We start from the raw sequence: 21,566 nt of genomic DNA, 5'->3' as shown, positions 1-21,566 counted from the left end.
TACAGAGGAAGGTGAAAAACCTCCAGGGCCTCTTCCAATCTGCCCTGGAGGAAAATTCCTTCCTGACCCCAAATATGGCGAGCAGCTAAACCCTGAGCATATGGGCAAGATTCACCAGCCAGATACTACAGAAAATTCTTTCCTGGGTAACTCAGATCCCACCCCATCTAACATCCCATCACAGGCCATTGGGCCTATTTTGTACATAAAAATAGAGTGACTACTCAAAGACAGTAGTCTGGATATAAGTGGGTTATTCATACAATAAAATTTTATAATTTACCAGTTCTATGGCATGCACATCACCATGGCGTTGGCCGGCCAGCCAGCAGGTCATGGGGCTGCTCCGGCCGGCGAGGCTGGTGCTGGGGCTTCTCCGGCCCGCCACGATGTACACATAGCTATGTGTAATATTACTCACTATTGAATATATACTAGCTCAGAGAAACCTTATAAGGCAGCCTCTTGTCTTCTGGGACCACCCTAAAGTATGCTTAGACAGATGGGGCAGTTCTGCTTCACCTTCACTGGATAGTCATTTCTGTGAAAAATTTCACTTCTGCAGACCACTTGAGCTGGATGACTTAAGACAGGCTGTGCTGTATTATCTGTTATCAGTACTGAATGTTGCAACACTTCATATGCCATAGCCAAATGGATCAGGCTTATCAATCAAAAATGCTGTCTGGCCAAAACTAAAGAATTACAGAGCCCCATCCAAACTTACGAATTACTACATCCAACTTACCAACTCCCCCAAACAAAAAAAATGTCTGTTATGGCATATAGAGTATTTATTTGCAACACACAGCACCTCCTCTCTTCCCATCCTTCTCTTTCTTTTCAATCCACCAGCAGCTAAAGCAGCCTCTCCTTAAACTTTTCTCTTCAGCAGGCTGTGAAATAAACCCCAAGGGCTTACCCAAACTTTGAGTTATCCAAAGGCTGGATAACTACAGCTATACAAATATCACTCATTTTAGTGAGACTTAACACACAGCACAGTGTATATTATAAATATTGCATTTTATTAGTCAAAATGCTTGTCAAACTGAATAAACCCGATTTTAACACAGCTAATTTTGGCAAAGCAGTGTTAGTCCTATGGCTTAGCACTTCCATAGCGCTTTTCATCTGCAGATCTCAAACAGGTTAACAAAATTATCATCCTCCCATTTTACAGAAGGGGAAACAGAGGCAGAGGTTCACTGATTTACTCAAAGTCAGACAGCAAGAAAATGGCTGAGCCAGGAAGAGAAGTCAGAAAGCCTTTCTCCTAGTCTCATGCCCTATATCCTCCTCTCCTCAAGAGGGTTAAGAAGCCTTTTATCTATGAGTTTCTATTCTCTCCTCCCTGCTCCTTTATATAGTGCCCGTAGATGGACATTCCAACTTCATAGAAATGTTCCTTACGAAGAAAAAAGTATGCATGCACAGATACACCTACAGGGTAACAAATGAACATTTACCTTCTCCATTGCCACTTGCCCATATGCATATTTGGGTGTTGTTGGCGGGATAGGGCCCTCAGGTAAGTGCTTATACTAGTAAAATAAAAGAGACCACATGAAACTTGAATCTGAAACACATTGTAACCAAATTCTCATCTAACATTTTGTAACTTAAGGGGAATAAAGACAGCAAACTAAAGACAGATTTGGTCAAAAGTAAAATTTTTCATAGAGCTGTAGGAATGCATTTGCAGTAGATCTTAAAACAGAAGTGTTAAAATCCACCTGATTTAGTTACATACTACACATGATTTCAACAGTAACTCAGAAATGGGAGCCTTCATAAGAACCTAGATAAATAGACAAATAGTTGTCTGAGACTGCCCTCTCTTCAAATCTCATGTAAATCATTCCCAGTTTGCGAAACCATCTAGTCTTCCGAGCAGGTTTTTGTACATTATGATACCTAGCCTGGGCCTGCCAGAGTCTCTATAAGTCTCTGCCTCATCCAATACACATCACGCCTTCTGTCCACTAAGGGCCAAAATCCACTCTCAGTGCCACCAGACAAGTTCTTATTTACTCCAGACAAGCACAGTGGCAACTGCAAACAGACTTTGTTCAAAAATAAGGCAGAGCTCTGCAGAACCCGTTTCATTCACTTTGTATCCCTGCCTTGTTCATTGAACAAGATCCTGTCTTGTGCACTGAAGAGGCAGAACTCCAGAAGAAGAGATGCATACTTACATGTGCACGAGGGGGCCTCATTACGATTGCCTGCACAGCCTTAACCATTTCCTCACTTTGGAGTCCTTAGTTTTGCATCTTTAAATTTCTTAATACCTTTTTTTTTTTTTTTTAAGTTTCCTAGGTTTGTTGTTTTCTTTTAAATAAAAAATTCCATCTTGTGAACCTATTTGCTATTCAGCACCAGGCTGTTATGTCTTGCACAAGATGCATGCTCAAAGCTCTGCCTCATCTCTTATGCACTTGTGGAGGTAAAAATTCATTCATATCACCTACTTCTGCATGCACAATACTAATAGACTGTTGGGAGATACTAAAATAGCTCATGGAATTTGAAAAACACAATAATTGCACATGCACAAAATGTTGGTATTAGTGTTGCCAACTTTCTACACACACACACACACCTGAACACCCCCCTCCCCCACCCCTTCTCCGAGACCCTGCACCTTCTCTGAGGCCCCGCCCCCGCTCACTCCATCTCCCCTTCCTCTGTCGCTTGCTCTTCCCACGCTCACTTGCTCATTTTCACCGGGCTGGCTCAGGGAGTTGGCGTGCGAGAGGTGGTGAGAGCTCCAGCTGGGGGTGCGGGCTCTGGGGTGGGGCCAGAAATGGGGAGTTCAGGGTATGGGAGGGGGCTCTGGGTTGAGGTCTAAAGTGGGTTGGGATGCATGGGGGGTGAGGGCTCCGGCTGGGGGTGCAGGAAGTAGCTTTGGGCTGAAGGGTGGAGCCGAGGGGTTCAGAGTATGGGAGGGGGCTCTGGGCTGAGGCAGGGGGTTGCAGTGTGGGAGGGGGTACAGACTTTGGGCTGGGCATAGGGGTTCCGGGGTGAGGCAGTGAGGCAGAAATGAGGGGTTCAGGGTGTGGGAGGGGGCTCCAGGCTGGGGCAGAGGGTTGGAGTGCGGGGGAGGGGGATCAGGGCTCTAGCTGGGGGTGCAGGCTCTGGTGAGGGGCTGGGGATGAGGGATTTGGGGTGCAGGAGGGGGTTCCAGGCTGGGGCTGAAGGGTTCAGAGTGCGAGAAGGTGCTCTGGGGCTGGGGGTGAGGACTGTGGCTGGGGGTGCAGGCTCTGGGGTGGGGCTGGGGATGAGAGGTTTGGGGTGTAGGAGGGTGCTCCGGGTTCGGGCAGGGGTGGCGGGGGGGAATGAGGGCTGTGGCTGGGGGTGCAGGCTCTGGGGTGGGTCTGGGGATGAGAGGTTTGGGGTGTAGGAGGGTGCTCCGGGTTGGGGCAGGGGTGGCGGGGGGAATGAGGGCTGTGGCTGGGGGTAGGGCTGGGGATGAGGGATTTGGGGTAAAGGAGGGTGCTCTTGGCTGGGATCGAGAGGTTCAGAGGACAGGAGGGTGATCAGGGCTGGGGCAGGGAGTTCGGATGTGGGGGGGTCAGGAGTGCAGGCTCTGGGCAGCGCTTACCTCAGGCAGCCCCTGCCCCTAGGCGCTAGAGAGGGGACATGCCGCAGCTTCTGGGAGCTGCAGGGAGCCTGCCTTAGCCCTGCTGTGCCACCGAGCAGACTTTTAAACAGCCCGGTCAGCAGTGCTGACCGGAACCGCCAGGGTCCCTTTTCGACTGGGCGTTCCTGTTGAAAACCAGACACCAGGCACCCTAGTTGGTATAGGGTGGGCATAAGAGGAAGTTACTCATTTTGTGCAGTAACGATGGTTCTTTGAGATGTGTCCCCCTATCGGTGCTTCACCATAGGTGTGTGTCCCTGCGCTTCTGATCAGAGATTTGTGTAGCAATGTCTGTTTGGTCCACACATACGCTTCCCCCCGACACACCCCGCCCTGCTCTGCCTCGAGGCTAATTAGTGTTGAGTGGGCAAACCACCCTCAGTTCCTTCTGTTCAGAGCTTCAAAGTAGAGGGGAGGAAGGTGGGTTGTGGAGCACCCATAGGGACACACATCTCAAAGAACCATCGTTACTGCACAGGGTGAATAGCTTCCTCTCCTTCTTCTTCTTTGAGTAGTGTCCCTAGAAGTGACTCCCGAGAAGTATCCCAGATGGGAGGTTGGGGCTTCGGAATCAAGTCTGTTATGGATAGTAATACCGCATAGCTGTAGCTAGCATTGGCAGCAGAGTCCCCAGTAATCATGTAGTGTTCTGCAGTGGTATGCATGGATGCCCAGGTGGCTGCTCTGCCGATTTCCAAGATAGGGACATTCTTGAGGAAGGTGACCGAGGAGGAAGGTGACCTCGTGACGTGTGTGGGGATTCCAGATGGGTACTACATTGCAAACCTCATAGCAGTGTTTGATACAGTTCGAGACCCATTTGGAGAGTCTTTGCGCCGATATTGCTGTGCCTTTAGACCTATCGGGAATGGAAAGGAAGAGTTTAGATTTCCTAAAAGCATTCATCCTGTCCCAGTAGAAGGCCAGGGCTCTCCTAACATCCAGAGTGTGACGTATGGACTCTCTGCTATTGCAGTGAGGTTTAGGGTAAAAGGTTGGGAGGTGAATCGGGTGGTTCATGTGAAAAGATGAGGTTGCCTTGAGTATGAACTTTGTGTGCAGCCTGAGTGTAACCTTGTCATGAAAGAAACCTGTAAACGGGGGTGCGCCATCAGTGCTGCTATCTCCCCCATTTCTCCTCCCTGAGGTGATGGTGACCAGCAATGCTGTCTTCCAGGTGTGTAAGCGAACAAGTGGCCACAGGATCAAAGGGCGGTCTAGTCAGGCTCTTTAAAGCTAAGTTCAGTTCCCATGTTGATATGGGATGTCTGGGTTGAGGAAAGAGGTTCGCTATGCCCTGGAGGTATCTCTTTGTAGCTGGGTGTGAGAAAACTGAGTATCCCTTTGTTGGTTGATGGAAAACCAGTATGGCCGCCAGGCATACTTTGAGCGAACTCAGAGATAACCCTGACATCTTGAGTATGTAGTCTAACACCACAAGGAGAGTAGCAGATACCAGGACAATTTGCCTGGAATTGCACCAAACTTGAGACCTGGTCCACTTTTGCAGGTAAGTACAATGGGCAGTCAATGTCTTACTGTATAGTAACACTTTCTGTATCTCCTCAGAGCAGAAGCTCTCTATGTGTTGGAACCCTGAAGAAGCCAAGCCTAGAGCCGGAGTATCCACAGGTTGGTATGGAGAGTGCATCCTTCATTCTGCAAGAGGAGGTAAGCAGTGGGTTGAAGAGGGATTGATGGACACGCCGCCAGCTGTGACAGCTATGGGTATCACATCAGTCCTGGCCAGTTGGGAGCAATCAGTATGATGTTTGCTTTTTCTCTTTTTATGTGTGACAGGACCTTCAGCAGCAGAAGGAACGAGAGGAAGGAGTATAGAAGGCCCTCATCCCTTGGAAGAAGAAGAGTGTCCCCTCATGAGTGCTGTCCAAGGCCAGCCCTGGAGCAGTGGCGTGTGCATTTCTTGTTCCGGTAAATGGCAAACCAGTATATCGTCAGTGTGCCTCATTGACTGAATATGCTGTGAAGTACTACTGGGTTCATTTACCACTTGTGGTCGTGTGAGAACTTGCAACTGAGACTGTCTGCTGTTGCGTTCTGCACTCCCGGTAGACAGGCCACGGATAATAGAACATTATGGGAAATGCACCAGTTCCAGAGCTTTAGCACTTCTGCACAGAGGGAGGACAATCTGGTGCCTCCCTGGCAATTTATATAGTACGTGCACTCGATGTTGTCTGTCATGACTTTTGTGCGTGTACCTCTGATCAGTGGAAGAAAATGAACATAAGTGTTCCTGACGGCTCTGAGTTCGAGGTGGTTGATGTGGAGAGTCGCCTCCATGGGCAACCATTTGCCCTGAGTCATGAGGTTGTTGAGATGTGCATGCCAATCTATCAGGGACACTTCCGTCGTGACTAGTAGTATCAGGGGCACTGTGTGAGTGGGACCCCCGTGCAAACGGCTGTTGAGTCTTTCCACCAATCCAGGGAGTGTTTGACCCAGAAAGACATTGAGAGAGGTTTGTCTAACCTGCCTTTGCTTGGCCTGTAAACTGAGCTGAACCACGTCTTCAGGCACCTCAAGTGAAGTCTGGCAGGAGATATTACAAACATGCCCCCCGCCACGTGCCCCAGAAGCTGGAGGCAATGTCTGGCCGATGTTTGAGGGCTAGTTTGCACTGTCTCTCTAAGTGCCGACAAGCTGGGAAATCTGTGCTGTGGAAGGAGCACTCTCATTTCCAGTGAGTCGAGATCGCCCTCTATAAATTCCAAGCATTGCACTGGAATTAGAGTCAATTTTTGGATGTTGACTCGTATGCCCAGTTTCGTGAATACGTCCATAGTTCCATGGGTGGCCCGTAGGGTTTCTTCGAAGGAGACAGTTGTCTAAGACTGGGTAGATCATGATCCCCTGAGTACGCAGGTGGGTTGCCACTATGGAGAGGACCTTGGAAAATACTCTGGGAGCCAACAAGAGGCCAAAAGGGAGTACTCTGTGCTGGTACTGATCCTGACCCAGAGTAAATTGGAGGAATTGTCTGTAGGACGGCAGGATCAATATGTGGAAATACATGTCCTGAAACTTGAGGGCCGAGAACAAATCTCCCTGTTCCAAAGATGGAATAATCACCACTAATGTGACACATCTTGACTTTTTGAGCCTTGATATATTTGTTCAGTGCTCTGAGATCCAGTAGGGGTCTCCAATCTCCAGTTTTCTCGGGGATCAGGAGATATCGAGAGTAAAAACCTTTGCCTCAGAGATGCAGTGGGATGGATTCTATGGCTTCTAAGCAGAGGAGGTGATCCAGTCACAACAGTCTCTCATGAGAAGCATCCCTGAAGAGGATTGAATACACATGGGAGATTACTTCCAAAACCCATCTGTTGGATGGATTCCCAGTTGGGACGGAACAGAGCAAGGCCGTATCCAGAAGGACGAGAGAACCTGGAAAGTGGCAGCTGCTGTCAAAGGCAGTGATCTCTCAGGGCCTTGACCAAGGTGTCAAAACTGATGTTTTGAGGTGGAAGACTGCAATGTTGAAAATTGAGGGCTTGATGGTTTGCACCTCAGAAACTTGGACCTTTTTCCTCTGTGGTTCATAATAGCATTGTGGTGGGGAACTGCGGTGTACGCAGTTTGTGAGAAGACTGAGGGCTACAGTCTTTTTTTGTCCGGGTGCATTGATCCCCACTGACCAAAGTGTGGTTCTGGAGTCCTTTAGAGTGTGGAGCGACTCATTGGTCTTCTCAGCAAACAACTTAGAGCCTTTGAAGGGGAGGTCTTTCACAACTGTCTGAATCTCCTTTGGGAAACCCAAAAGATGCAACTATGAAGCTCACCGCATCACAACTGCCATTGAGATGGAACCGGACACTGTATCAGCTGCATAAAGTGCTGTCTGCAGTGTTGTTTTGGCCACCACCTACCCCACATCGATAATGGCTCAGAATTGTTCCCGTTGTGACTCCGGTAGATGGTCAATACAGATGCTGAATTTGGCATAATTCATATAGACGTACTTTGTCCTTAAGGCCTAGTAGTTTGCAATTCTGAATTGCAAAGTAGCAGAAGAGCAGGCCTTCCTTCCAAATAAGACAAGGCACTTCCAATCCCTATCATAAGGGGTGGATCTGGAACGATGTTGGCAGCCACATGAGTTAACCGCTTATATCACGATGGAATTAGAGGGAGGGTGGGAAAAAAGAAATTCTGTATCTGGGGGGGGTGGGGGGGAGGAGGTGTACATAGTACTTTTTAATTGGCCCTTTTGCCTATTGGTGTGGCCGATGCTGGTGGTTGCCATACAAGCTTAACTGGGTCCAAAAGCTATCCTCAAAGAGGAGGATGTATGTAAAATATCCAGCAGCTTATGGTGAGTGTCTGTTATCTCCTCCAGAAGTATTAGTAAAGTATCTGCCACCCTCTTCGTAAGGTCTTGGAAGAGCTTAAAATCATCTGCCATAGATAGTGGAGGGAGCATAACTGTCTCTTCTGAAGGGGAGGAAGAGATGTTAGTATGTGATTAACATCCCCCTCTAGTCCAACCTCCTGCTCCTCCAGGATCTCCTCAGGAGGGTCTGAAGCCATAGATGTGGTGGCTGTGGGAGAACGCCTCACAGACTCTTGGTGTGTGCCACTAGACGCCCAGGAGGCATGATACCTATAGGCCACCCACAGATCCCAGTAGGGCCACTGGGGTGGCAGATCCCCATGCTTGGTCATACCATGGGGGTTATCCAGAGTGAGGATATGATGGGGAAGGGCCAGCAGGTAGGGGTAGGGAGCATAGTGGGAGTGACGAGAGAGAACCTCCTCCTGGACACTGTCCGAATCTCCACTGGAAAGTGGTGGAGCCAATGCCGGGGCCCTGGTACCAAGCAGAGGAGACTCTGGTGCCTCAGATACCATGAGGTTCTTAGAGAATCTAAACTCCTGCAGTGCAGCAGTAACTGGTGCCAGTTGCTGGTGTTGAGTCGATGGTACCAAAGGGACCAGAAACCTTGGCCACACGAAATGGTCCGATTATGATGGTCTTGGAGTCATTGGTACCGGGGGCGTCCCTACTGGTGCCATCTGTCCGGAGGCGGTATGATCTAGGCTTCTCTTCCTGACCTGCAGTACCAGTGCTTCAGTGCCTGTGCCCATAGGTTCTTTAGGCTTACCAGCGGCATCCGTAGGAGAAGGCCCACACAATCTGTGGGTACCGTGCTTAGACACCTTCAGTATCAAGGAGACTGAACGTGCCAGGGATCTCCTCTGGCTGGTTCAGGGCTCTCTCTCTGGGGGCTCGAAGCTTTCTTTTTAAGAGGTCTTACATAGGGAATCTGAGGATTTCTTCCTTGGTTCACCGTCCTTGGAAGTGGAAGGTTGCACAGATCACTCACATCACCTGAGAGAGACAGGCCGCGGGTCAGTCGCAGGATGAAGAGCTCCCTCCATAAGGAGCAGTTTCAGTTTCCGTTTTTTTCAGAATTTGGCCTTCAGCTGCTGACATGTCTGTGGAACGCAGCTCTCAACAAGGCAAAAGACACAGGGGGAATGGCTGTCCCATACTGGAATGGCCTCCCTGCTGGAGAGAATTCTTAAACCGGGAAGGTCTCTTATGGGGTGGGGGGGTGGGGGTGGGAGTGTTAAAGTAAATAACTTATTTTAAGTTTGTTTGTTTTTTTAAACAGGGGAAGAAAAAAACACAAAGAAAGTAAGAAAAGAACAAAAGTACTAAAAACCACCTCAGAAAGCATTTCTAAAGTAAAGTATCCGTGAACGGACTGCTAATTGCGCCATCTCTAGCCAGGGGCAGTTGAGAAGGAACTGAGGGGGGTTTGCCTGCAAAATACTAATTAGCCTCGAGGCAGAGCATGCGGGGGAGAGTTTGGAGTGCATGTGCAGGCCAAACAGACACCTCTACCAAAGGTCTCTGATCAGAACCGCGGGGACGCACCTGCACATATGCCTACAGTAGAGCACCTATAGGGACATTACTTGAAGAATTGCTGCCCTTCATTTAAGATAGTTGTAATAAACAGTTAAGTTCCTTTATGGAACCAGATGAATGAAACAATGGCGGCCTCCGCCACAAAGGCACACCTTACTGCCCAAAACAAAGACACAGGTAAGCAAAAGAAGCTGCGCTGGCTGTTGTTCTGTGAAGGTCTGTGTGTCTCTCAAAGAGCGGGAGTAATGCCACAGAAAGAGACCAAGGTCTGGTCTCCTCTGAAAAGTTAGGTTGACATAGCTATAGCACTCAGTGGGTTTGAAACCGAACTAACTCCCAGTACAGATACACCTATATTGACAAAAGAATGCTTCCGTCAATTGAACTACTGCTACTCAAAGAGACAGAGCTCATACAGCGATGGAAAAACTCCTTCCGTCCATGCAGTCTGCAGCTATGTTATGTAATAGTAGGGTTTTATGTTAGTATTTTGTATAATTTAGAATGAAGGATAAAGAATAATAATGTAGCATGTATTGGTGTATGATTTGACCATATCCTGCCAGCCATCCTTTCTGAAAGCAGAAAGGAATGGCCTAATGGGTCATTGGGAGAGATGCATCAACCAGAATCTGTGGTTGTGCTGATTTCAAGGCAGTGACAGACCTTTTAGGGTCACCACTTAGTTGTAGGTTTAGCATTTTAAAATAAGCAAAAGAATGCAGTGGTTGTTTTCTTTTGCACTGCAATTGGATACTCCTGTTCAAAATGTTCTGTGTAAATTAATTCTGTTTTGTGTGTCAATGAGGAACGTGTGAGTTAAGAGTTAAGTGTGAAGGCCATCGCTGAGCCAGATGGTATAGGGAGAAACTGAAGACAGATGCAAGGGCGCCAGGAGACTGCAACACGCCCCTGTTGAAATGTCAGCGGAGGGCAGATTGATGACTCTAAAGATGAGACAGGCACCTATCAATGGCGACAGGATAGCTGTGATCAAAACCAGCCTGGGATAACTCCCTGAGAGACTTGATGAAACAACAAGATAAAGGATGAGAAGGACAATTTAAGAAAACAACCACTCGTCAAACAACAATTGATTACAGCATGCTGGTGCAAAACTCATTAGTCCCAATGAAGAAAAATCACAACATGAACAGGGGGCCTTGCCATGAAACTTTGGGTTCATCTGCCAAGACTTCCCCAGAGCATCGTGTCACGACTGACAGAACCCAGCTCCTACCTCCCCGTGATCAACCTAGCTGGCCACTACACTGATCCGGACTCTGGACCGGTAAGTATAATATTGACTGGCGGGGGGGGGGGGGGGGTAGAGAGAGAGAGAGAGAGTGTGTGTGTGGTGTGTGATTGAATGCATATGCTAATTGTTGTATCTTCGATAAGCGTGGTGCATTGCCTTTTCCCCTGAAAAAAACATGTGCTTCTTCTTATAAGCATAACATTTTTGCTGGACAGCTATGGTGCTGTAGCTGTGCCACTATAGTCACCATAGTATGGACATGGCCAGCAATGGTAGCAAAGAAGCACCAGAACAGACCAAGGGAATCAGGGGCAGAAAAGCCAGGAGACAGTCAGAACAAGTAGCCTGTTTTTAAAAGCCAAACTGAAGCAGCTTGTCTACTAGACCATGACAAAGCAATCCCTACATCTGACATATCTCCCTGCCAAGTTTCAACCATTTAATTGGTAGAGCTGTTAAAAAAAGAATTATTTAGATCCCTAGATAATGGCATAACTCCAATTCTTCCTCACTCTTTGTACTTGAAAATGGCTCAACCAGTTCTGCTCAAGCTTTCATAAAATCCACTCCAAACAATTTTCACACTAGGAAAGAAACCAAACATGGATCGTTTCAGTCCAAAAGCAGAAAGTTATAAGCAAACTGAAAGAGGCCTGTTAGGTCAGGAAAACAGACAATGATCTCCCCCCCGCAAAAAAGCCTATAGGGGCTCACTACATGTTATGCTTATGTCATAAATATAAAGGGAAGGGTAAACACCTTTAAATAGATATGCATTAGATTATGATTTCTTTAAATGGCTGAGAAATTAAGTTGTGCTGAATAGAATGGATATTCCTGTCTGTGTGTCTTTTTGTAACTTAAGGTTTTGCCTAGAGGGAATCTCTATGTTTTGAATCTGATTACCCTGTAAGGTATTTACCATCCTGATTTTACAGAGGTGATTCTTTTTTACTTTTTACTTCTATTAAAATCCTTCTTTTCAGAAACTGAATGCTTTTTCATTGTTCTTAAGATCCAAGGGTTTGAGTCTGTGGTCACCTATGCAAATTGGTGAGGATTTTTACCAAACCTTCCCCAGGAAGTGGTGCAAGGGTTGGGAGGATTTTGGGGGGAAAGATGTTTCCAAACAACGCTTTCCTAATAAATAAACCCAGATAAACGTTTGGTGGTGGCAGCGAAAGTCCAAGGGCAAAGGGTAAAATAGTTTGTACCTTGGGGAAGTTTTAACCTAAGGTGGTAAAAGTAAGCTTAGGAGGTTTTCATGCAGGTCCCCACATCTGTGCCCTAGAGTTCAGAGTGGGGAAGGAACCTTGACAGCTTACAACAAATCTTATCATTTTGAAAGCAGGTATTCATTACAGGACAACTCGCTTTTTAAACATAACTTTACCTCAAAATGTGATTGAGCAGACAGACTCTTGTTGGTTTAGAACCCACAGCACAGACAGGAAGACTTTGTTTAGATGCTCTGGATATGCAGGGAAAAGCTAAACAAACCACAGTGTAAAAGTTGCATACACCAGTCTGGCCTACCGAAATTGGCAGTGCTTACGCCAACACTTCAGATGCTATCAAAACCAGCTCTCTGCATGAAGTCGTATCTCCCTCGGTTCACATGCATGCAAACACTAAAGCTCACATTTCAGATAGGCACTCGCTTTAATTAAGGAACTCAAGAGCAGTACTTTTTTTGTGAAGTTCATTGGCAAGGGAAGCCACAAAGATGTGAGGACTGAGGTGAACTATACTCTAAGGGAGGCAATATAAAGCTATCAAACTATGATGAGACTTGGCAAGTTAAGCTTGGGAACAATAGAGAAGGTTATGAGAATGTTCTACAGTAGCCTTTCAATGGAGACAAAAATAAACCCAACTTGACTTGTGCTTAAACACAGACAGGGGCCCAAAGCAAATACTTGGATTGAACAGTCTTGAATTTTGGGGTGTTCAAAGACCAGATTCAAATTCCGCAGCTCAGCCTCATCTCTTGTTTGTAAAGTTATGAAGGGCAAGTCTGTTCATCGGAGTTAGCTTTCCCACTCTTAGAGACCCCAAACACCAGAGTGCACAACATAAAGTTTGGAAGCAGACTTTGGGTGATTTTTTATACAATAATCAAAGAACTCAGCAGCAGCAAAAACCAGCAGCATATTTCAGTGCCTGAAGTGGATAATAAATAAATTGGCAGAATTTTTTTTTATAATTTTGACAGATAACATCCATGTTTGTTTTTAAGCATTTTCCCCCCATTTTTATCTACTTAAATTTTTCACACTTGGGGGCATTTTGGAAGAGTCAGACAATAACTATTTAAAGACAGCAGAGATTGAGATTCAAAAGGTTAAAGCTTTATAACCTCTAAATCACAGATCGTCAACATCATCTGTCAAAATATGCAAAGTAAACGTCCTTAAATCAAAGTCTAAATAAGTCCTCAAGTAGCACTTTTCTAACTTTGCCTATCTGTACATTTCTGTTCTTATCTTTTTTCATTGGTTTGTGTGTGCTCAGTGAAATCAACATTTACTGATAAAAAACCTAAACCTTCCAAACCTAGTAATAAATCAGGATGCATTAGGCAATCCACACCAATGCAAAACCAGGAGAGCTCACACAATAAGCTAGTGAGGTTTTAAAGAAACATTCTAAAAGCCATGTCTTTTACAAACACTCACCCTACCAATGACTTCTCTCAGAGCAAAATATTTGTCGGTGAGGTCCCCTGCTTCACTCAGTGGAGCGTCATAATCATAACTAGTAGGCTGTGATGAATATGGCATGTTTGCCCCTGTGAAAATCAAAAATTAAGAAATCAAAAACAATTGATGGAGCTTCTCCAGTCCCCTCCCCAATGGGATAGTTTTTTAGACGTGTTTCTTTCCACCCACAAATTTCTTTGTTCATAGCATCTCTAAGTCTAGTGATTCAGCTTGGGTCCCCTTCAGGAAACCATCCCTAATCAGGACAGAACTTAAGCACCTGCTTACATTTCATTGAAGTCTGTTGGAGTTAAGCACATGCTTAAGAAACACCCTCAGTTGGAATGGATTTATGCATATGCTTAAGTGTGTTCCTGAATGAGGGCTTTGGATAATGAAGTGGTGATTAGCAGAGATGTAATGCTGCTGAAGTACAGGAGGTGATATGCTCTGGAACTTTTTAATTCAAGGGCTCCTTGGCACCCAATCCTCCTTCCCCACTGGCATTTAGAATACTTATCTGTGTGTCTTGAGAAAATGAATACAGAACTGATTTAGGACATGGCAGACCTAAAGGCTGAAAGTTTAGAGTGTGTGTAATTTGTAATATACTGTAAATGACAGGTGTAGGCCTCACCTGTAATTGGAAAGCAAGTCACTTTTCTCTAATTGTTTCTTACCATTCCAATAGGCAAAATTGGTTCCACCTATAAACATGTACCTAAAAAGAAAAACAAATAAAGCCACTCAAACCAGGCTTTGCTGACTGCCACCTTACTCACATTTTTCATTAAAAACAAATCCTCTCATGAACATGCACTTACATGTTAACGTTAGCACCACGTGCCAGGATTTCATCAAGAGTTTTAGCTATCGTATTTGTTGGCACAACAGAATGAGGGTGACCCCAGTGATCCAGCCAGCCAGTGTAGAACTCAGAGTTTACCTGCCCAGGGTGAAATGTGGAGAGTTGGGGAGAGAACATGAAAAGCGGGGGAGAAGGAGGAATATAAAAAGGAAGTAATATCAGAATTAGAGGTTAAGTTATTTTATACTCAATTTATGTCACTAGCAATAAGAAAAAAATCAGCTAAGTGCATTTGAATCATTTTCAAATAATTACTATAAATACAGTGAAATATGTTAAAAGCTAGCCACCCACAGGAGATGAGGTAGCCCTTTAGCTAAGATTAAGTCCTTCTCTCAGAGTGGCTAAGGCATCAAAATGGCTCCTAATCAGCTCACATCCCATTAACTTGTGTAAAAATCTATAGTACTTAAAAACAGGATGCAGATTTTTAACCTACCCTATTAATTCTGCCTCTAACTTCCACTCCCACACACACTTGAGTCACTCGTCTAAGCAACTCTACTGCTTTGGCTGCTTTCTACGTACTTTCCTAGGCTGGGTAAAATCAAGACAAATTGGGATCTTCTGAGGCCAAAAATTACTCCACAGAACAGCAGTCAGGGATCACAGAACAGCAGCGTGGCACAGACATGTACACACTGTCCCCAACCTCTGCCTCGCCATGAAGCAAGAAGAGTTCCAATGTCCCATGAACCCAGGCACCCCAAGAAGCACAATGTACTGCTGCTGTCAATCCCTCGGTTTTCATTACTATCATAAAATTAAGACTATATGGAAATTTAAAAAAAAAAAACACCATACCAAGGGGCCTCTGGGTTCACTGCCTCTTTGAGTTAAAAATGCTGCTGTGACATTACCACCTGCAAATAAAACACAAAACTGAGCTGTAATATCCATCCTATTTCAGTCCTTTGCCTTCAGGAACAGAAGCTGGGATGCTGTACCTCTCCCCTCCTGTATCAGCAACAACCTCGGTGGAAATCTGGGCCTAAATTTTCAGAAGAGGCTAATGATTCTGGGTGCCCAACTTGAGACACCAGAAAGGGGCCTAGTTATCTGAGTGTGGGTGCTCAGTGCTTTCTGAAAACCATGCCCCTTTCAGGAGCCTCAAGCTGAACACCAAGAACGAAGGCACCCAAAAATCACTCGTGATTTTGGAAAACGTCGGCCTTAGTTTAAAGTAGATTTATTTGTGGGAAGTGTAAAAGTCAGGGAACTGGCAAACCAGACTTGGAGTTTCACCTCTAAGTCATTGGTCTGAAAGCCAAGAGTGACTGAAAGTCATTACTATTTGATGGATGACCTCCAGGAAGTAGGAGGTGTGTGTGATGTGGATTTTTTCCATTAATAAACAGACTGAGACTACAAACATACCTTACTACAAAGGACAATTCACAAGGGAGGTCCCAGGTTGAAGGCACTTGGAAACTGGACTACACTCATGTTGGACTGAGGCCCAGGAAACCTCCCACACTGTGCCATTTCTAGGGATAAATTACATCAAGTCCCCTATTCGGACGGGGCACTTTTCACAAGCACGACACTCACTTAATTCTGCATGCTTACAGTACCACAGACTGAGGCAATGTGTCCCATTTTAACTATGTTCTGCCTCTAGATTTTCTTCAGAGGAATGCACGGTGATAATCTGATGGAGCTGGAATTTGGGCTGGACTAAGAGCCCTTGAAAAACTGCTGAGCATGGCTATATTTTTTCAGTAGGTTTGCACTGTAAACAGACCAAACTGGCCACTGATAGTCCCAGAGGTGACTACCTAGTGAATAGCACCAGCTGGTTCCTTCTATGTGTTTAAGAATATATCAAATGGCAATATGTAGATCACCACTTAAACCCAGGAGTCAGGGAGACCATCAACTTTGCTACAAGCAAACAAACATTGGCCTGGTTATCTTGCTACAGAACCGCTGCCACTAACCTGGTGCAAAGTCCACCGTTGCATAAAGACCCTGCAGAGCTCCACATCTCAAGTAATATTTGCTTGCCCCATCTGTTGTAAACAGTACCACCTCATCTCCAAGATGGTGATGGAAGAGCTTCTGAAGGTAACGAAGGTAATCATAATCACAGGCAAAGTAGCTTCCATATTCATTTTCAACCTATGCAATAAAAATAATAGATCAGCAGCAAAGCTGACATCTGATAACCAGGCCTGCACCCATCACAGGGAGAAGACTTTTCGTATTGAAAATGGAAAAAGCCACTCAACATGACACCATAAAAGCCTAACCTGGATTGCCTCCTCCTTGCAGAGAGACAATGAAAGCCCAACAGAAAGTCCAGAGAAGATGCATGGGATGTGGGGAGAAGATGCCACACCGGCAGCATCATTCTTCTCACCTCCCAGAAGCCTCTCTTGCAGGAGCTCCACCCCTATCTGGAGAGGGGTTGTATTCCAAAGCATCAGCCTCCTAGTTCCACAAGAATGCCCTGCCTCAGTTAATGCTGGCTTCAACAATGTTAGCTTAAGCACTATCTCACTCGTAAACGGTGTGCCCCAAGTACAACAGACAAAGCTCTATTGTAGTTCTGCTAACATGGGGATGGGAGATGTTGTATTAATTTTGATGGAATAAATGGGCCTAGAGAGTCAAAGAAGTTAACACGATCCTGTCACTGCACAACACTAGAGAGTTAAACATGGTTCGGGGGTTCAAGTACAGAGATCTCGGCCTGCTTAGTTCTGTGGCAAATACACCAATATTAAAAATCTTCAGTATTAAAGATACTGGAAAGGAAAAAAAAGTAATAGCATTTGAAATGTCCAAATTAAAGCCTTACTTAATACTTTACAATATCCCTTATTCCCTGTACAGAGCTTTTATAGGGGAAAAAACCCATTTGCCAGTTTTTAGATGGTATCAACTATTCTTTTTGAGGAAAAGAGAAGCTTGTTGAGATGAGCTGCAGCTGTTGTTATTACTGCTGTTGCTGAAGTCCAATCCTGTTTTCGTAAAGACAAAACAAGGCACACATGCAAAATGGGAGTGAAAGGAACAGCAAAGATAGAAAATGCAACTTCTGTCTCTGGTGCTGATTTTCACTTGCAACCTCACTACTGGAGAAACACAGGCACAGCACATAGTCACTCCAAGATCTGGAAAACTTGTACCAGCAGTGGGTTGTTTAAGGCATTGCTTTTGGTTGCCTTACTGGGAAAAAGCTCACAGCATTGCTGCAAGAGATGCTGTCTTGTTTGGCTAAGCCAAACTCACAGAAGGCAAAGGGAGAGAGATAGGGAAAAGAAGAAATAAGGTGGGGAAGGAAAAGGACACATAGAGCGCAGTGACAGCAGAAACCAAAATTCCTAGTGCCAGGTAGCGTTAGGGATTTAGCCAGAGGTGGTGATGTCATCTGGGTCCCCCTCTCTGGCCTGGTCTAGTCAGGACCTCTCTCAGAATCAGGACGGTGAAGGTCTAACAGCGTCATGGCACATTCCAGGGTCCCTGGAGATGGTGGGGTTGGCAGTCATGATAACAAAGCTCGCTCCTTTCAGTCAACCCATCTTCTAGCCTATTTGAGCCTCCCCAAAGTCTCTTTTTAAGCACTCCAAAAGGGAGTAAACGGTGGAGTAACCCATCCCCTCATGATTTTGTTCACCAATTAGGCCTAACCAGTTTTAGTTAATTCATTTCTGGTTCCATTCGCCTCTTGTTTACCAATCATGATATTAACACAGTCCATGGGTGGTGGTATTAGACTTTTTTGTTTAGTCTGACTCAGTATTTTTGTCACCCTTTTACACGTTTTTTATAAAAACAACTCTTTATAACAGTTTGATTTGAATTTTTGTTACCAAATGTTGGGATATATATATATATACATAATCCATATATCCATGTAATATGTTATAGGCCTATTGTAGATGAAGTATGCTTGATGTGAGCTGCATGTTGACAACCAAAGCAAGAATCTGAGGTTTTAGGTGGTCAAGAGCTGTTTGTGAAAAATAACTTTACAATGAGAAAGATGGAGAAATACCAGATAAGGAAATATTGGGGGTATTGCCATGACAATGCATCTGTTGCAATGTATCCGCTGCAGTTGTAAAGCAGAACTAACCAAAGAAGAACATCTTGGGCCTGGGACTGTTTCTAAACATCTTGGGTTTTGGCAATTTGCCCAGAACCGTTTCTTTGAAATTGCCAACAAAACTGATGACGTGACCGAGTGGATTATAAATGATGTTCGATACACTTGCAATTTGGAGTCATTCATGGATCCAGAGCCCTGTTTAGATTAAGGTGTGGTAATGCTGGCTCCCCGCATCTTGTGATCAGACTGAACGTCGACTGGCCATCAGGACTTCAATTCTGATCTTCAGACTCTGGTGTAGTCTGCTTGGGTTATGAATGTGGAGTGAGTAATTTATTTTGTAAGCAATAAAGAGTATTTGTGGATTATATACCAACACTGTATCTATTATCTGCCTGCTCCCCTATCTCATAGGGAGACTCCTGCTGCAGGTCTAACACTTGGACAACTTGGAGTACAAACCTCTGCACAACAGAGCTCTGGAGGAGTTCTGAAGCCAGTGGGGGTCGGGGGGGTGGGAGCAGAGTTTCCATGTTTCCATATTTTTAAAAATAAACCTGTTTAAAATTAAGTCTGAATATAATACAAAATATGTTAAGGGTAAATTAAACATAATTTAGTTGTAAATGTGAAACCTGTTTTGAGAAGTGAAGTTTATATATCCAAACCACCTAAAGGTTGTTTTGATTAATAAAAATAAATGTTATGTGCTGTTTTGCATCCTTAATTAAATTCCAGTTACCACCCTAATGCGGCTTAACACAAATCATGAGCAAAAAGTTAATTATCATTCACTATTTTCTAACATACTAAAACTGTACAGTTAATAAGAATCTGAAAATGTTAAGCTACATAACTGCATAAATAAATATATAGAGTTATAGTGTACCCACCTAGGTAGCAAAAAGATGGACCAAATTTAGTTGTAAATCAACATGTTTTATGTTATATCAACCAATGAAAATGCACCTTTCTTTAGAAAATAACTGAAGTACAAATTGAAAAATTGATTCAATTGGATGATTTAAATCGAGGTTTTCCACTGGGTGAGCTAAATCATGATTTAAATTGCTGATTTAAGTCAATCCACCCTGAAAGTGAGTCTTTGAAACCTTCTTTCAAAATCTGAACCTTAATGCTTAATCTGTTCAGTGTAATAACCAATGGAAGCACCAGGGCCAAATATTTAAGGTATTTTATTCTTCTTTCATTCCTAGCTACAGCAGGTCTTGTCAGGCTAGATACTCTAGAGCCGTGGTTCTCAACCTATCTATCATTGTGGGATGCAGATGTGGCACAGAAAGTATTAGCTGGGCTGCAGGTTGAGAACCACGGTGTCCCCCTCCTAACCCCCGCCCCACACACACAAACCCCTATGCCCAGCACCCTCCACCCAGAGACCCCGCCACAGAGTGGGGCCAGGTGTGGAGAGCTGGGCATAGGGCAGGGACCCTGACCTTGCACCCTTCTGCATGGGGACTCTGACCCCCCCCCCGACTGTGTGGGACCGGGCAGCAGCTGGCTGCCCAGACCCCAAGCCCCAGCATGTGGCAGCCAGCTGCCCAGGCCCCAGACCCTGCTGGGAGTCTGGAGCCCACTGCGTGGCAGGGCAGCCAGGGCACCGCGGCAAGTCAGCCGAGAGCCCGGAGCCTGCAACCTTTAGCACACAGCTGAGCTGGGCCGCAGCTGTGTGCTCATTGGGCCGCATGCGGCCTGTGGGTGGAGAACTGCTGCTCTAGACCTTTAGCAAGCTAAGTAAAGAGAATGTTCCATTTAATGGCAATAAAAAGCACTGAACTGTGTCACGGTGTAGCTTTCAGCCTCTTTTTTTGAGTAACTTGTGGTGCCGGGGCTACTAAAACAGATGGCACTGGTTAGAACCCAGCATTGTGGGGGATTATCCTATACCTGTCTCCCCACATGGCTTTACCACAGCACTCTAAGGCCTGGTCTACGCTTTGTGGGGGGAGGGTGGTATCAATCTAAGTTACGCAATGTCAGCTACGTGAATAAGGTAGCTGAAGTCAGCATACTTAGGTCTACTTACTGTGGTGTCTTCACTGCGGTAGGTTGACTGCTGACGCTCCCCTGTTGACTCCGCCTACACTTCTTGCTCCGGTGGAGTATTGGAGTCGACAGGAGAGCGCTCTGCGGTCGATTTATCGCGTCTTCACTAGAAGCAATAAATCGACCCCCAGTGGATAGACTGCTCCGGAGGTAAGCGTAGACATGCCCTGAGGCAGGCTTGCTGTACTCTTGACTCCTGTTCTAAACAGGGACTGCCAATTCTTGCAAACAATGACAAAGTCATGCAGGGCGGGATGGGAGGAAACAAGGGAATACGTGATGGGAGGGTGGCAGGAGGCAAAGGAAGAGGGAAGGGAAGGGCAGCTGTGGTTTAGTCTTCTCTGTGAAGCACTTAACAAAGTTGTAGATACTACAAGATGAGGAGAAAGAAACAAACAAACAAACCCATTAAAGTGGACTGATCACAAAGCTGGGAGATTTAGGTTCTACTCGTACTCTGCTACTCATTCTCTGGGCCTCATCTACCCAACCTGTAGAATGGTGATAACATGACTAATCCAGCTTTGCACAGTGACTTAAGATAAAGGGATTGCAAGTGCACAGAAGATTTGGCAAGAAAATCTCCAACAGGCCTCAGGGGAAAAAGACCTGGGGTGAAATCTTGGGTCCACTGATGTGAACAGCAAAACTCCCAGTGACTTCAATGGAGCCAGCATTTCATACTCTCAGTGGGGAGTTGCAGGGAAGCCCTGCAGGTGATTCTGTATGTAGTAAGGAAAAGGGGAATAAGGAGAGGGGGAAGCAGAAGAGATGTTAAGAAATTTGTTGGATTCAAGAGTCCCTGAGTCTCAGGAAGTGCTGGCTTCAGCTGAGCTGCTTCAACATGAGCTATGTATCAACAATACAGGCAAGCAGGTTGGCTAGTAATACATCACTTGTGTGAGTAGCCATGCTCACCTCAGCCTCACGCACAGTCTCTTTCCAAGTGGTAAAGAGACATCTACACTAAGGACTAAAAGCTGAAACTCAAAGCTGCACTTGTTAAAATGTTGGAGATGCAAGGATAACATACTAAAATTGAATATTATCTCCAGGTACCTCACAC

The 21,566-nt window shown here is 45.4% G+C and overlaps 1 protein-coding gene across 3 annotated transcripts in view; it reads right to left on the bottom strand.

Annotated features, from left to right (window-relative positions):
• GLB1 (galactosidase beta 1) overlaps window positions 1-21,566 on the bottom strand; it is a 72,363-nt gene that overhangs the window by 22,855 nt on the left and 27,942 nt on the right. For all 3 annotated transcript variants that reach the window (XM_073333087.1, XM_073333089.1, XM_073333088.1), the window contains 6 exons: window positions 16,317-16,497; window positions 15,181-15,239; window positions 14,333-14,454; window positions 14,189-14,229; window positions 13,485-13,597; window positions 1,470-1,544 (listed from right to left, as the gene is read on the bottom strand). In XM_073333087.1, coding sequence (XP_073189188.1) covers window positions 1,470-1,544; window positions 13,485-13,597; window positions 14,189-14,229; window positions 14,333-14,454; window positions 15,181-15,239; window positions 16,317-16,497 — 591 coding nt within the window. The remainder of the gene's footprint in view (window positions 1-1,469; window positions 1,545-13,484; window positions 13,598-14,188; window positions 14,230-14,332; window positions 14,455-15,180; window positions 15,240-16,316; window positions 16,498-21,566) is intronic.

The sequence above is a fragment of the Lepidochelys kempii genome, chromosome 2 (genome assembly GCF_965140265.1).
Source record: "Lepidochelys kempii isolate rLepKem1 chromosome 2, rLepKem1.hap2, whole genome shotgun sequence".
NCBI classification, from domain to species: domain Eukaryota; kingdom Metazoa; phylum Chordata; order Testudines; family Cheloniidae; genus Lepidochelys; species Lepidochelys kempii.
The sequence above is the reverse complement of the archived record's forward strand: the minus strand, read 5'-3'. Positions and strand labels throughout refer to the sequence as shown.